General features: G+C 42.1%; 1 protein-coding gene across 1 annotated transcript in view; it reads right to left on the reverse strand.

Annotated features, from left to right (window-relative positions):
- The window catches only part of LOC127522225 (uncharacterized), an 884,749-nt gene that overhangs the window by 520,462 nt on the left and 349,002 nt on the right, over positions 1–15,285 (reverse strand). Inside the window, exon 47 of the mRNA XM_051911962.1 lies at positions 2,631–2,804. Coding sequence (XP_051767922.1) covers positions 2,631–2,804 — 174 coding nt within the window. The remainder of the gene's footprint in view (positions 1–2,630; positions 2,805–15,285) is intronic.

The raw sequence follows: 15,285 nt of genomic DNA on the forward strand, positions 1-15,285 counted from the left end.
ATATAAAAATACAAATAAAACAATGCTATATATTTTTTTCCAGGTAGGTCTAATAGTAGTAAGTAAAAATACCACAGAAATTGAATAATCAAATATAAAATAACTCTGTATAGTCAAAACTGTATAAATTAAATATAGATTAATCCTTATTTAAGCTTTTCTTTTGTTGTTTGATAATGGACAGCAGGCACGTGCACACTTATACATAAAAGGGGGCTTGAGCACGTGCCCTTTTTCTTCCTTGAGAGAAAGTGCCCTTTTTTCTAGGGTACTTTTTTTTTTTTTTTTAATAAATGAATATATATTCCTGTTTGCGCACAGCTTCCCTGTCAAAAAATACTATATATATGTATCAGTTCGGCTATATATCAGTTCGAGTTCAGATGCCCTCCCTCCGGGACACGTCATTCATTCCCACATGCACCCCCCCCATTTAAGCGTGAGATTATTTATATACGTTTAACGCCGCGTTAATAATTTGACCACCAGCAACGCATCTGTCAGATTTGATACTAATGCAATTTGTCATATTATAATTTCAATTATTTTAATGTGCTATGCACTGCGTTTTGAACCATGGTAAAGATATCTGTAGGGCTGTCAATACCGGAAGAGGAGGATCCATGGACGCACATCCATGAACTGCATTATTAGACAGTTTTCTAAGCATGCACGATTTATTAAAACCATTTAAAAATCATAATACAGCATTGCATAATGCTATCATTCCTAACTCTACGCTTAGTTACACAGGAGAATACGTTACATCAATAAAAGTTTAAACCCTCGCTCTGAGTGTGCATGATTGATGTCCACATATTCTCGTTGAAGAAATTACAGTATTTCTATAATAAAGTGGTCGATTATTATTATTATTATTATTTAACTAATGTTATATTTTTAATTATGCTGGTTGGCCAAAAACAAGGATTTGATCGTGCTGTGTAACAACAACAATTACCAGGCTTTTGGCGCCCTCTGCAGGCATTTGTTATAATACATATTATGTACTTGTAACATTTCAGGGGGAAAATAACTCTTGGGCCCAGTTTCACAGACAGGGCTTAGCCTAAGCCAGGATTAAGCCTTAGTTCAATTAGGATATTTAAGTAGGTTTTATAAACATACCTCATCTGTGAAACTGGGGGTCAATGTGTTTAAATATGCAGATTAGCTTGTTTTGGTTAATTTAAAAGAAATCTACAGATGCAAACAGACGGAGGGTAGTAGGCTTAAAACAAACACCATCTAAATGTGTATTTTGGAAGTTTTCTTTCCATTACAGTAAAAGAAGACGTGGAAGCAAAAATAGACCAAAATCTTAAAATTGTCCACAACATGAAAGAAGTATTCCAATAACTCCAAAAGAATTAAAATGATGTATTGATTTGTGCAAAATAAACAAATTATTAGTGAAACTATGTCCTTCTCCTTATTCTAAATATATATAGCTACTTGAAAATAGTAGTGTAGAAAACACACACTGTGGCATAGTTTCCTTTGCTGTTGCCTGCTCTTGTGATAAACCTAGTGAATACTAAAGAAGATCATGATCTCTGTGTGAACTGATTATTCTGTAGAAATCTGTGGAGTATGAAACAATTGCGTGAGTGTGTGGGAATTAAAATAAATTGGTAAGGAAGTCAGAGTTGTGTTAATATATTTAACGTTTTGTTTATTTTATTTTATTTTAATTTTTTTATAAATAATTATGAGAAGTGCCCTTTTTTCCACTTGAGCCCCTGCCCTCCAAAATGTCTGTGCACGTCCCTGATGGACGGAGACAATATGCTGTTACACATGCTGTTCACATTCACATAACCAACGCGAATATATGCCAAGACGGGCATTTTGACATAACTGTGTGTATTTGAACGTTTATGTGTAATAAACCGCGAAAATCTGACACTCGCGAGAGGCGGCTATGTGTGCGCGCTGAGAGCACACTGACTGAAGACGTCTCTCAGAGAGTTCTCCCTAGGACATAGCTTACATTTTACCGTAATGTTCTTGCCTACCTGTGTCAAAAAAGTGAAGTAATTGGATTATTTCCATTCTGCAAAACAGCCACTCGCTTCTGCCGACATCTTCAGACAGCGACTACGCAGCCAACTGGAGCGAAGTTGCGAACTCGCACGCAACTGCACTACAGCTAACGATTTTAAAGAGGCAGCGTTCACTTTTACCTTTAGACAACAAATTTAGATTTTAAATTCAATATTGATTTAAACAGAACTATTGAACTACTTTACAGTATGTAACGCAAGTACATAATAAGTAACTGTAATTAAATTATCAAAAATGAACAGTAATCCCTTACTTTACTTTTTCAGTGGATAAGTAATTTAATTACAGTAACGCATTACACCCAACACTGCTCCAGAATAGCACATATACTGACCCATAATGTCTATTTGACCTGTAGCTTGAACCACAACTAAACTGTGTTGACGGTTATCATCATCATGTCAGAACCTGCAGCATCTGATCTGATCTTGATCATTTTGATGCAACAAATTGTCTAACTTATTGTATGACTAAAATGATATACTTGTTATGACTATTTAGCCTCCATATTTTGTTAGCTTGCATATTTTGTTAATAATGTTCATTATTTCATCCCGTCTCACCTCAGTGTCTTCAGCTGACAGTTTGGATCCTGTAGTAAATCACTGAGCTCCTTCACTCCTGATTGTCCAGGATCATTTCCTGTGAGATCCAGCTCTATCAGGTGTGAAGGGTTTGATCTCAGAGCTGAAGCCAGAGCTTTATAACCTTCTTCTGTTACACTGCAGTTAGAGAGTCTAGAACAGGAATGAAAACATTCAGATGATTAATCAGTTAAACCTGAACAAAATAAATCCTCAAAGTGAATTTTATTTTGTCAGGGTTCCCACTCTTTCATGATCACCAGATTCAATGAATTTCAAGGACTTTTTACATTTATTTTATATCAAGCACCTATCAAATTCACATCCCAGCATATGGAGCGTCATGAAAGACCTCTTACAGTTCTTAACATTTTAACCCTCCTATTGTATCTGCATCCATTTTAACCCAGAAGAGGTTAGAATCATTTCTACATTCATTTTGGAAATATATTAAAACCAGTTGTAGCTTTCTTATCCCTAATATTAACAATCTTTCCACACTAGTTTTGGTTTTCATTTTTTATGAATCATTACTTGAGTAAAAACATTATAATATAGAGAGAATATTGTAAAAAAATTAATTTTGCAATTGAGTGAAAAAAAAAAAGGATCATATGGATCGTAATTGTCAGAATATATACAATATATTATAGATATAAGCTTGCAATTCTGAGAAAAAAGTCAGAATTGAGAGATATAAATGAGCATTGCCATTTACAGTATATATCACAATTCTGACTTTATAAGACACAATTGTGAATTTAGGGTAGAGTGGGGAAAACGCCCCCTTGGGGGAAAACTAACTACACACAATATGCATAATATTCTTATTAATAAGTAGGGGTGGGCGATATGGCAAAAATATCACGCTTCATGATTTGATCACAAATCATTTTCATGTTGTTTTTACTATTTTGCCAGTGACTGAGCAGTACAGTCAAACTAATTTCCCTATATATTAAAAAGTAGCCTTTGTAGGAACCGTGGACGAACCAGACAAATGAATCATTCAGATGATTCTTTCAAAACATAATTCCAGAAACCCAAGCTCTGAGAATCTAATTTTCGGCTCCAGTCCGTCTACAGAACAACCCCCTGCTAATTACTCTTATGGCACCCATGCTTCCTGACTGAAGGAGAGGCGGCAAAACTTAAACCAAATGGTCACCAGAAGATAAATAGTCTTTGATCTCCAGATCAAAAGAGACAGAGAGACAATGCAGGCCCGTTTCTCTGAGTGACCTAACTTTACAGAAAAACCCACAAAGAAGGTTTCTATAACTAAAACTGCATCAAATTGTTCCAAACAATTTGAAATGGACTTATCAAACATCTTTCAACTGCATAAATTTTATATCATGTCTACACATGCTACATGTGACCAGTTATGTTTTAGAACACCCACAATTCATGTAAATGTGATAACTTTTGAATGATTGATTGAAAGTATGCCTTATTTGGAATGAATTTAAATCTCTAATGCATGTTTAAATCATGGCTTGAATGAAATCTGTGTAAAATGTATCATATTCCATTTAATAGAAATTATGTCTAAAACGGTACTCTCTGCCGAAGAGTTCCAGAGTCCGGAGATAACGCTTATTTTATGATTGGGGGCGAAGAAAAGCCACCTTTTGAAACAAGACGATATCTGATTGGCCAGAACTCCTCACAGAGGTGGGAAAAACACATAAATTTAAATAGTCACATCAAAGTTAACAAACTAGAAAGAAAGAAAGAAAAGTAACACAATGGATTAACAAGAAGAACAAAACGAAAACAAGACTAAGCTGACAAAGAACAGACAAGCAGCTCATTCAAGCTATCCAACTTTCACTCACTTTTCTTTTCTTTTCCTTAATTTTCTTTTCCATTGAGAGTCTCGTGTTTTTAGTTTTGCTGCAAAGTTTAACCAACGACTTTTGCTGCTTTAACTTTAACTCCAGCCATGACAAACAGACTTCCTTTCATTTTGCCAGCACGCTCAAACGGGATTGGTCTTTACCTAACACAATCCGGACACGAAAAGACCCTGCAACAAATCATCGACTCGAAAAAAACCTTCTCTCAAAGCTAAGGACGCCGACGAGGAGATTCACATTTAAAGTTGACAAGCAAGTACCTCCAGATTCTAAAACTGAACTGGTGCATTAAATTAATGATTCATGGTTCGTTCAGGTCAGGTCTTTTGAAGTACATATTTTGCTAGAAATGCTCACCATATCATTCTCTCGCTCTCTCTTAAAACTTTTTCTCTCTGATTTCCTTTCTTTCTGCAACACGTATGAATGTTTGTGTGTGTGTTTGTGTTAGATTAGTTTGTGTTAGAATAAATAAAGTCTCTTGTAGATTTTAAAAGAAAGTGTCTTGTATTATGTGCTTGTAAAATTTAATGTTGTAAACTGTCGATCTTAAAGTTACCGGGCTCTAATCAGTGTTTTCACGATAGTGGATATTCATATCCGCTACAAGAGCTTATTACGATCCGAGCAGATGAACGCTGGATGATTCAGTTGCTCGGTCGTAAACTTAATGACTCTTTATAATTCCCTATAAATTATTTCATTTGAGCTGATTTTGGTCCTACACTTACAAAAGAAAAAAGAATGACAGACTTTCAGCCCAATGTGGATGAAGATAAAAATACTAATTTATAGGTTTCTTGTTAAAGCTACTGTATTAAATAAATGGAAAAAAAAAGTAAATTATGTCATTATTTACTCACCTTAGAACTTGTTTTAAATCTGAATAAATTTCTTCTGTTGAAGTTTTATTTTGAAGAATGTGGGTAACCAAACAGTTGCTGGTCCCCAGTGAGTTCCATATAGGAAAGATAATACTATGGATGTCAGTGGGTACCAGCAAATGTTTGGTTACCCACATTCTTCAAAATATGTTCTTTTGTGTTCAGCACAAGACAGAAATACAGGTTTGGAACAACTTTAGAGTGAGTAAATAAAGACAGAATTTCCATTTTTGGTTGAACTATCCCTTTAAGGACAAGTCGCAGCATGTGTTGTCTGTCCCTTTAAAGTTCATGCACGCATCTTATATATTGACACGCATTCGATTGACTCTTAACTGTTTACTTTCACTTTACACTTAACCGATGGTGTAAACCTTGTGTGTATTTGACAGTTTTAGCAGAATAAGATGCGAATGATAACTTTTTCCAGCAAATGCAGTGTTTGACAGGCTTTTAGAGTGTGCACGCTTCGGGAGTATCTGCTCAGAAACATGTTACAGAGTATGAGGTGACTCTGGCTTGGAATTTGGACGCGGAGAAGTCACTGACATGTTCGGACTGAACCGTATAATGGTGTCAGTCCAGTAACGTTACTCTACTTAGGCCATTGAACTGAAACTCAGAACTGTGTGGATGTAAGACACTGGATTTTAGTCCTTGCTAATCGCATATTTGTCTAGAAGATTTTTTTTTTTTTTTTACTAGTCTTTTTGTTTGGGGGCAGTTTTGTATCTTGGCTCCTTAAAAACTTAACTAATTTAAATTATTTTCTCTGTGAGAATTATAATTACATTCTTTCCTACAAAACAGGTTGTTGGTTACAGGTTATAGGTTAAAGGTTACAGGTTCTTCAGAGGAAGAAGCTGGTCTAAATAAACTGGGTACTGACCCATCCTTCAATAACAACCAGCCTGCAAATCCCTTGTTGAACGCATTTAGATTGAAGAAGCAGTCGTCAGTAAAATGACGGGAACACACATCACAAGGTTCAGGTTTCAAGTTTTCCCTGGCGTCTGCACGTGCAATAAGTGGGCGGGCAATATGCTAATGTTTCGTTGTGACATCACAACGAAACAGTTTAAGATTCATTTTACAAATGACTCATTTAATTGATTCAGAGTCTACTCTTACTTTTGAGAGACAGTAACTTAATATACTATGCACTTTCAGATTTAAAACTTTGCAGGATGTTTTCAATCATTTAGAGCTATGTTTCACACTACATGAAAGATGATTTTCAAAAATCCATAATAGGGGCACTTTAAACAAAGAAATGCAACATTTATTAACAAAAGTTCTCTTGCGCTGTTGCCTCTGACAACATCCTGTCAGTCATTGCACCTCACTCTTGGCATTTGACTCCTGTGGCTCAACTTACCTCAGTATCTCCAATTTACAGTTTATATTCTTCAGTCCAGTGCAGAGCATCTTCACTCCTAAATCCTGCAGATTATTTTTGTTCATGTTCAGCTCTCTCAGATTAGTATCTGCTCCAAGAACTGCAGCCAGAGCTGAACAGCTATTGTCTGTTAAGTTACAGTCATTTAACCTACAAGAGAAATAAATCACATCACAAAATTAGATGGAACACATACAATACATTTTCTACATACAAATATTAGATATACTTTCCATTATTATTTTTACATAAACAGCATATATACAGTAAAGAGGCTGAGCTAAAATATGAATACTCTTCAAAAACTAGTATTTCCTGTACACATTTCCTGGGTAAAATGAAGCATGTGAAAAATATGAAGAATGAAAAAAATATATTTATGTTAAGATTTCTAGCTTTTTATAGGTGAGCCTGGTTTCTTCAATGATTTTTTTCTATATTTCTTTCACCTGATGGAGTTTGGGTTCTTGCCACTGTTGCCTTTGGCTCACTTCTTTGGGGACACTTAAAGGGGACCTATAATGCCCCTTTTACAAGATGTAATATAAGTCTCTGGTGTCCCCAGAATGTGTCTGTGAAGTTTCAGCTCAAAATACCCCACAGATCATTTATTATAGCTTGTCAAATTTGCCCCTATTTGGGTGTAAGCAAAAACGTGCCTTTTTATGTGTGTCCCTTTAAATGCAAATGAGCTGCTGCTTGCAGCCCGCTTTCCAAAAGAAGGTGTTGCTTTAACAGCTCATGTTTCGGTTGCTCAACAACAACAAAGCTGGAGAATTTATGTAAATATTATGTTCTGGAGTTTATGTAAATTTTAGGGTTAGTGATGTCTGAAAAAATCCCTGCATTCACATATATATGTCTTGTTGCTATGAAATCTTTAATGATTTAAGTAAAGCTAAGATTACTTAAATCTAAGAACCTAAGAAATTGTATTAGTTATTAATATTTCAAGATTAACATTTACTGGATTAAAGCAATTGAGGTTTCCTTGATTATTCATAGTGGTCAACCGATGGCCGATGCTGATATCTTAGAGAGCAGGGTGGCCAATGGGTGAAATATCATTAATTTAATGATAGTATAAAAACATTCATAATAATTGCTGGAATTAAATTTATATTTATTTTACTTAATATTTACTAAATTACAAATACATATTTTAATTTAAACTCGATAAAAAAAAAATTATTAAATGTGTACATGTCACAGACACGCCAGGCTCTACACTCACCCAATCACATCGCACTCCCTCTCCTGAGTACTGACAAGATACGCCTGACACTCATTCACACCCATCACCACAGCCACATAAAAGACATGCCAGTTCACTCAGTCACGGTTCGGTCTCGTTGACACACACCAGTGTTTACTTACCTCCAGGACTCCCTTGACTCGACTACTTACCTGTCTCCAGCGTCTTCAGTGATCCCTTGTGTCTCCTCGTCTCCTGTGTATCTCCTGTGTGTTCATCTGTTCCACGTCTCCCGGCATCCACGCTTCCTAGAACACACAGACAAGTATCAGTTCCAGTTCATCGGCTCATCGACCTTATCATCTGCCATTACTCACCTGCACTCTGCTCACGCTCTGCTTTACCTGAAAATAAACCTGTTAACCCTTACCTGTGTCTCCGCTCCCTTCTGTACGTAACAGAAGACCGGACCAACACCGCCCAGGTAACAGCATGAGCACCCCGGATCCCATTCAAGAGTTGGTCGATGCACTTCGTCGCACTTTCACCGGCACTTCCACGGCAACGACACCAGCGAACACTTCCGCATCCACCGCCGCAGCTCCTTCACCACCTGTGGTCGCCAGTCCCATGGCCAAACCGGCGCCCTTCTCTGGTCTGGCGGAGGATTGCAACGGTTTCCTCCTGCAATGTTCGCTGGTCCTGGAGATGCAACCGCACTTATACCCAGACGATCGATCGAAGGTGGCTTTCATAATCTCTCAGCTTCACGGAAAAGCACTGCAATGGGCTGAACCTCTCTGGAACCTAAATAACCCCGTTGTATCGTCCTTGTCAAGTTTTACAACCCACTTCAAGGAAGTTTTTGGTAAACCCGCCTGGGATTCGTCGATTGGTGAGAGATTATGCAATTTAAAACAAGGTGCACTAACTGTGTCTGATTATGCCCTCCAGTTTCGTACCCTCGCTGCTGCAAGTGGCTGGAATGAGCAGGCTTTGATCACTACATATCGTCAAGGCCTCGATCCACGTGTGCGGTTGCATCTCGCTGCATACGAGGATTCCATCGGGCTCGAGAAATTCATTCAGTTATCCATCAGATTCGCCACTCATATGCAGCTGTGCTTAGAAGAGCACCAGGGCCAGCCGCTATTCCCCTCCATTCTCCACCAGCCAGAGTCCGTCAGCTCCCCAGAACCAGCAAATGACAACATGCAGATTGAGCACTCACGTCTTTCAGCAGCTGAGCGACAGAGGAGGCTGACCCAGAATCTCTGTCTGTATTGTGGTGGTGCCAGGCATTACATCTCAGAATGCCCCCTTCGTCCTGCCCGGCCTTTGGTGAGTGCCATCCTGCCCACTTTGAATAAAATGAAACCACTCTCAATTGTAGTAAAACTTACTGCCGCTGAACTTTGTCTTTCAGTCAGTGCGCTCCTCGATTCTGTGTCAGCTGGAAACTTCATCTCCGGAGCCCTCTGTCGCCAGCTGCATCTCAAGACCACCCCAACGCCGAAGATCTACCAGATCCACGCGATAACAGGAAAACCATTACGGAAAGTACGTTACAGCGTGGGACCCCTCCGTCTCCAAGTGGGAGTGCTCCAGACCGAGGAGATCCAGCTGCTGGTTCTGGAGGAGTCTACATCTGACGTGATTCTAGGGCGCCCATGGCTTGAGCAGCACAACCCCACCATCTCCTGGAGGACAGGAGAGATCCTGAAGTGGGGTAACCAATGTTTCCACGGCTGTTTTCCCGAACTCCCCACGTCCAGTTCTCCAAGTTCCCAAGAAATCCAAGTCGGGGCCACTACAGTGGAAAGCCCTCTCGAAAAACGTTCCACGGATATCCCAGCCTGTTACTCCCACTTCAGAGATGTCTTCTGTCCCAAACAAGCCTCCAAGCTGCCTCCCCACCGGCCATGGGACTGCGCCATTGACCTCATCCCAGGTGAGCCAGTGCCCAGAGGGAAGATATATTCCCTATCCGTTCCGGAGGAGAAAGCCATGGAGGAGTACATCGACGAGGCTCTCAAGCAAGGTTACATCCGACCGTCCACTTCCCCTGCTGCTTCTAGCTTTTTCTTCGTGGCTAAGAAGGACGGAGGCTTGCGGCCCTGCATTGATTACAGAGCACTCAACCAAATCACCGTGAAGTTCCGTTACCCCCTTCCTCTCGTCCCAGCAGCCCTGGAACATCTACGCGGCGCCACTGTGTTCACCAAGCTGGACCTCCGCAGCGCGTACAACCTCATCAGAATACGTGAGGGGGACGAGTGGAAAACGGCTTTCGTGACCCCTACTGGCCATTATGAGTACCTCGTCATGCCGTATGGACTGGTCAACGCCCCCTCCGTATTCCAAGACTTTATGCATGAGGTGCTCCGGGAGTTCCTGCACCGGTCTGTCCTGGTCTACATTGACGACATTTTAATCTACTCCCGGAGCTTGGCCGAACATCGCCAACACGTTGCGGAGGTCCTCCAACGCCTGAGGGATTACCACCTTTTCCTGAAAGCCAAGAAGTGCACCTTTCATCAGCCCTCCATGCAATTCCTTGGCTACAACATCGACCACAGTGGCGTCCGCATGGACGAGAGGAAGGTCACAGCAGTGAAAGAATGGCCCATTCCCTCCACTATCAAAGAGTTACAAAGGTTCCTAGGATTTGCCAACTTCTATCGACGTTTCATCCAGCACTATAGCTCCATCACCGGTCCACTCACCAACCTCCTCCGTGGTAAGCCCAAGTCTCTGTCCTGGACCCCAGCCGCCACCCAAGCCTTTGAGGCCCTCAAGGCCGCCTTCACGACCGCTCCCCTCCTGGCTCACCCTGACCCAGAGCTCCCCTTCGTCGTCGAGGTTGATGCCTCAACCACCGGAGTGGGAGCGGTATTATCCCAGCAGCAGGGGAATCCCAGCAGACTCCATCCATGTGCTTTCTTCTCCAGGAAACTCAACCCGGCGGAAGTAAATTATGACATCGGCAACCGTGAACTCCTCGCCATCAAACTCGCCCTGGAAGAATGGAGGCATTGGCTTGAGGGAGCAAAACACCCCTTCGTCGTTTTAACAGACCACAAGAACCTGGGATACTTATGAGATGCCAAGAGACTAAATCCCCGCCAGGCCAGATGGGCTCTATTCTTCACGAGATTTGATTTCACCATCTCCTACTGCCCTGGATCGAAAAATGTGAAAGCCGATGCCCTATCTCGTATCCACAGCCTGGATGAAAACAACGAAGATCCAGAGCCCATCATCCCCGAAAGACTCGTGGTGAGTCCCATTTCCTGGTCGGAAGAGACGCTCCCCGAGTCCAATGCCTCCACCAGCATTCCGCCGGGTTGCCCCCCCGGATTGAAGTATGTACCACGGACACGACGCACACCCCTCATCCACTCAACACATACTTCACTGGGCACTGGCCACCCCGGGGTCAACGAAACCCTCTCGCTGTTAAAACAGCGCTTCTGGTGGCCCAACATGACATCCAACGTCAGGAGGTACGTGCAAGGGTGCAGGGAATGTGCCGTCTCCAAGAGTCCACGCCATCTTCCCTCCGGAAAGCTCCAACCTCTGCCCGTTCCCACTCGTCCCTGGTCACACCTAGGAGTGGATTTCATTACCGACCTTCCCATCTCCGATGGATGCACGTGTGTGCTGGTGATCGTCGACCGCTTCTCCAAGTCCTGTCGCTTAATTCCCCTGCCTGGACTCCCCACTGCCATGGAAACGGCAGAGTTGTTATTCAACAATGTATTTCGCTACTTTGGATAACCTAAAGACATTGTATCAGACCGTGGATCCCAATTCACCTCCCGAGTCTGGAAGGCTTTCTTCAAACTCCTAGGTGTGACCATAAGTCTCTCCTCCGGATACCATCCACAGACGAATGGGCAGACGGAGAGGAAGATACAGGAGATCGGCCGTTTCCTGCGTACCTTCTGTCACGGCCACCAGGACTCCTGGAACCAGTTCCTGGGCTGGGCAGAGTACGCCCAGAACTCTCTCCGTCAACCCACTACAGGCCTTACACCTTTCCAGTGCGTACTCGGCTACCAGCCCCCACTCTTCCCCTGGGATGGGGAACCATCAGACGTTCCGGCGGTGGATTACTGGTTCTGGGAGAGCGAGAGGGTCTGGGACTCAGCACATCTGCAACTCCAGCGAGCCCTACGCAGGCGCAGGTTGACAGCCGACCTTCGACGCTCCCACGCACCCAACTACCAGCCAGGGCAGAAGGTTTGGCTGTCAACCCGGGACATCAGGATGCGCCTGCCCTGTAGGAAGCTGAGTCCTAGGTTCGTTGGCCCCTTCACCATCATCCGGCAAGTCAACCCCGTCACCTATCACCTGCAACTCCCTCCTGAGTATCGTATTCACCCAGTTTTCCATGTGTCACTCTTAAAACCTCACCATCCCTCTGTCCTTCCCTCCACAGAGCCTGGCGACCCCGAGGATCCCCCTCCTCCACTCATCGCAGAAGACGGGGTAGCCTACCAGGTGAAAGATATCCTGGACTCCCGGCGTCGTGGTGGATCCCTTGAATACCTGGTCGACTGGGGGGGATATGGTCCCGAAGAACGTTCATGGGTCCCGAGGAATGATGTTCTGGATCCCAGCCTCCTTGACGACTTCCACGGCAGACATCCCAACAAGCCAGCTCCCCGAGGCAGAGGTCGACCACCACAACGTCGGGGTCCGCGGTCCTCAGGAGCGGACCGTGGAGGGGGGGGTAATGTCACAGACACGCCAGGCTCTACACTCACCCAATCACATCGCACTCCCTCTCCTGAGTACTGACAAGATACACCTGACGCTCATTCACACCCATCACCACAGCCACATAAAAGACACGCCAGTTCACTCAGTCACGGTCCGGTCTCGTTGACACACACCAGTGTTTACTTACCTCCAGGACTCCCTTGACTCAGCTACTTACCTGTCTCCAGCGTCTTCAGTGATCCCTTGTGTCTCCTCGTCTCCTGTGTATCTCCTGTGTGTTCATCTGTTCCACGTCTCCCAGCATCCACGCTTCCTAGAACACACAGACAAGTATCAGTTCCAGTTCATCGGCTCATCGACCTTATCATCTGCCATTACTCACCTGCACTCTGCTCACGCTCTGCTTTACCTGAAAATAAACCTGTTAACCCTTACCTGTGTCTCCACTCCCTTCTGTACGTAACAGTACATCAAATATGATACAACAGACTTTTGATAAATGTTTATTTGTAAATCTCTCAATCATCTACATATTGCAGTACAAACACAATTAAAACTAAAGTACTTCTCATAAAACTAAACATTTAAAATATCAAATTATTGGGAGATACAGAGTACCAACTGATAATATAATTGTACTTTATTTAGCCTGTTATATAAAAATCTCACTGTTTTATATCATAACCTTTCAGAATTTCATTTTATTTTTTGGCAATATAAATAACAACTGTAACAAAAACAAATACGCAAACATTTTTAAATGTTCTTTTATATTTTGTCTAAATATTTGATAAACTGTCTCCATTAAAAAAAATAGATTTTTTCAGACTATTATTTCATATGTCAGGCTTTACTGGGTAAAGGCCCCGATACACTTCAAACGAAATCGAAGAACAAACTGATGTGAATCATTTCAAACAAAATCAGGCCGAAACGAATAAATAAAGTGTTACAATATAAACGCGACGTGACTTTGCTGGAGTGCCGAATTACAGAGCTTGTTCAAACAAATATATCCACAGATCCTTGCTAGTTTCTCAGTTTTATTGTGTTTATTTTGTTACTGAGAGGAAAGCGCGCAACATTTGTACATATTCATTTAACCGTCGCTCTCAGCAGTGTGGGTGGCGTCAGATGTTCGATTACAGTATATCGCTGCTCATGTATTTCGAACTTCGTTTTACCCCTAAACGAAGAATGAAAAAGAACTTTGCTTGAAGTATATCAGGGCCTTTCAGTTCATGTTCATGATGGGGAATCACTATAGAATAATGTAGATAAATGCATTTTTCAGATGAGAGCAAAACATGACAAAACGTATTAAATGACTTACAGAGCTCTTCTGGAGGTTTTGATGACTGCCGATAATCTAATGAGACACTCGTCTGATTTCTTGAATTTCTGAAGCTCAAACTCCTCTAGCTCTTCCTCTGATGTCAACAACACAAAGACCAAAGCAGACCACTGGGCAGGTGAAAGGTCACCAGATGAGAGACTTCCTTTGCTAAGGTGGGTCTGAATCTCCTTCACCAGAGTTCGGTCGTTCAGTTCATTCAGACAGTAGAACAAATTGATGGATCTCTCTGCAGACAGATTACCTTCTAATTTCTGCTTGATGTACTGAACTATTTCCTTGTTGCTCTGGTCATTGCCGTCTTGCTGTGTCAAGAGACCCCGTAAGAGTCGTCGATTGGACTGGAGTGACAGACCGAGGAGGAAGCGAAGGAAAAGGTCCAGGTGTCCATTGTCACTCTCGAGCGCCTCGTCCACTGCAGTCTTCAGAAAATCAATCATGGTTTCATTTTTGCTTTTCTGTTCTGTAGACTCATGAACAAACACACTTTTCTTGTTGATGTCTAGAAACAGATGTGCATAAAGGGCTGCAATAAACTCTTGAATGCTCAAGTGAACAAAGCAGTACATGGTATCAAGAATGATCCCTGTTTCCTCCTTAAAGATCTGGGTACACATGCCTGAGTACACTGATGCCTTATAGACGTCAATACCACAGGCTTCCAGGTCTGTGTCATAGAAGATCACGTTGTTTCTTTCCAGTTGATGAAATGCCAGTTTCCCCAGTGAAAGGATGGCGTCTTTATCCCAGGAAACATCTGCTGCGTATTCTCCATCATACTTTCGGCGGCTCTGCTGGATCTGAAAGCGGAGAAAGTGTGTGTACATTTGTGTCAGAGTTTTGGGAGTGTCTTCAGTATTTGATTCCTGTAGTGTTTTAGAGATCTCATCAGCCTGATTGTTTTTCACATCATTATTTCTTTTCTCCTCCAGAATGTTCTGGAGAACAGTGGCTGAAATCCAGCAGAAGACTGGGATGTGGCACATGATAAAGAGACTCTTTGACTTTTTAACATGATCAATGATTATGTTGGCCTGATTCTGATCCGTGAATCTTTTTTTGAAGTACTCTTCCTTTTGAGCGTCACTGAATCCTCGTATCTCTGTCAGCCGGTCGATACAGTCAGGAGGAATCTTACTGGCAGCTGCTGGTCTGGTGGTGATCCAGATGAGAGCAGAAGGAAGCAGATTTCCCTTCATGAGGTTCGTTAGG

Source organism: Ctenopharyngodon idella, chromosome 2 (assembly GCF_019924925.1).
Source record: "Ctenopharyngodon idella isolate HZGC_01 chromosome 2, HZGC01, whole genome shotgun sequence".
Taxonomy (NCBI): Eukaryota; Metazoa; Chordata; class Actinopteri; order Cypriniformes; family Xenocyprididae; genus Ctenopharyngodon; species Ctenopharyngodon idella.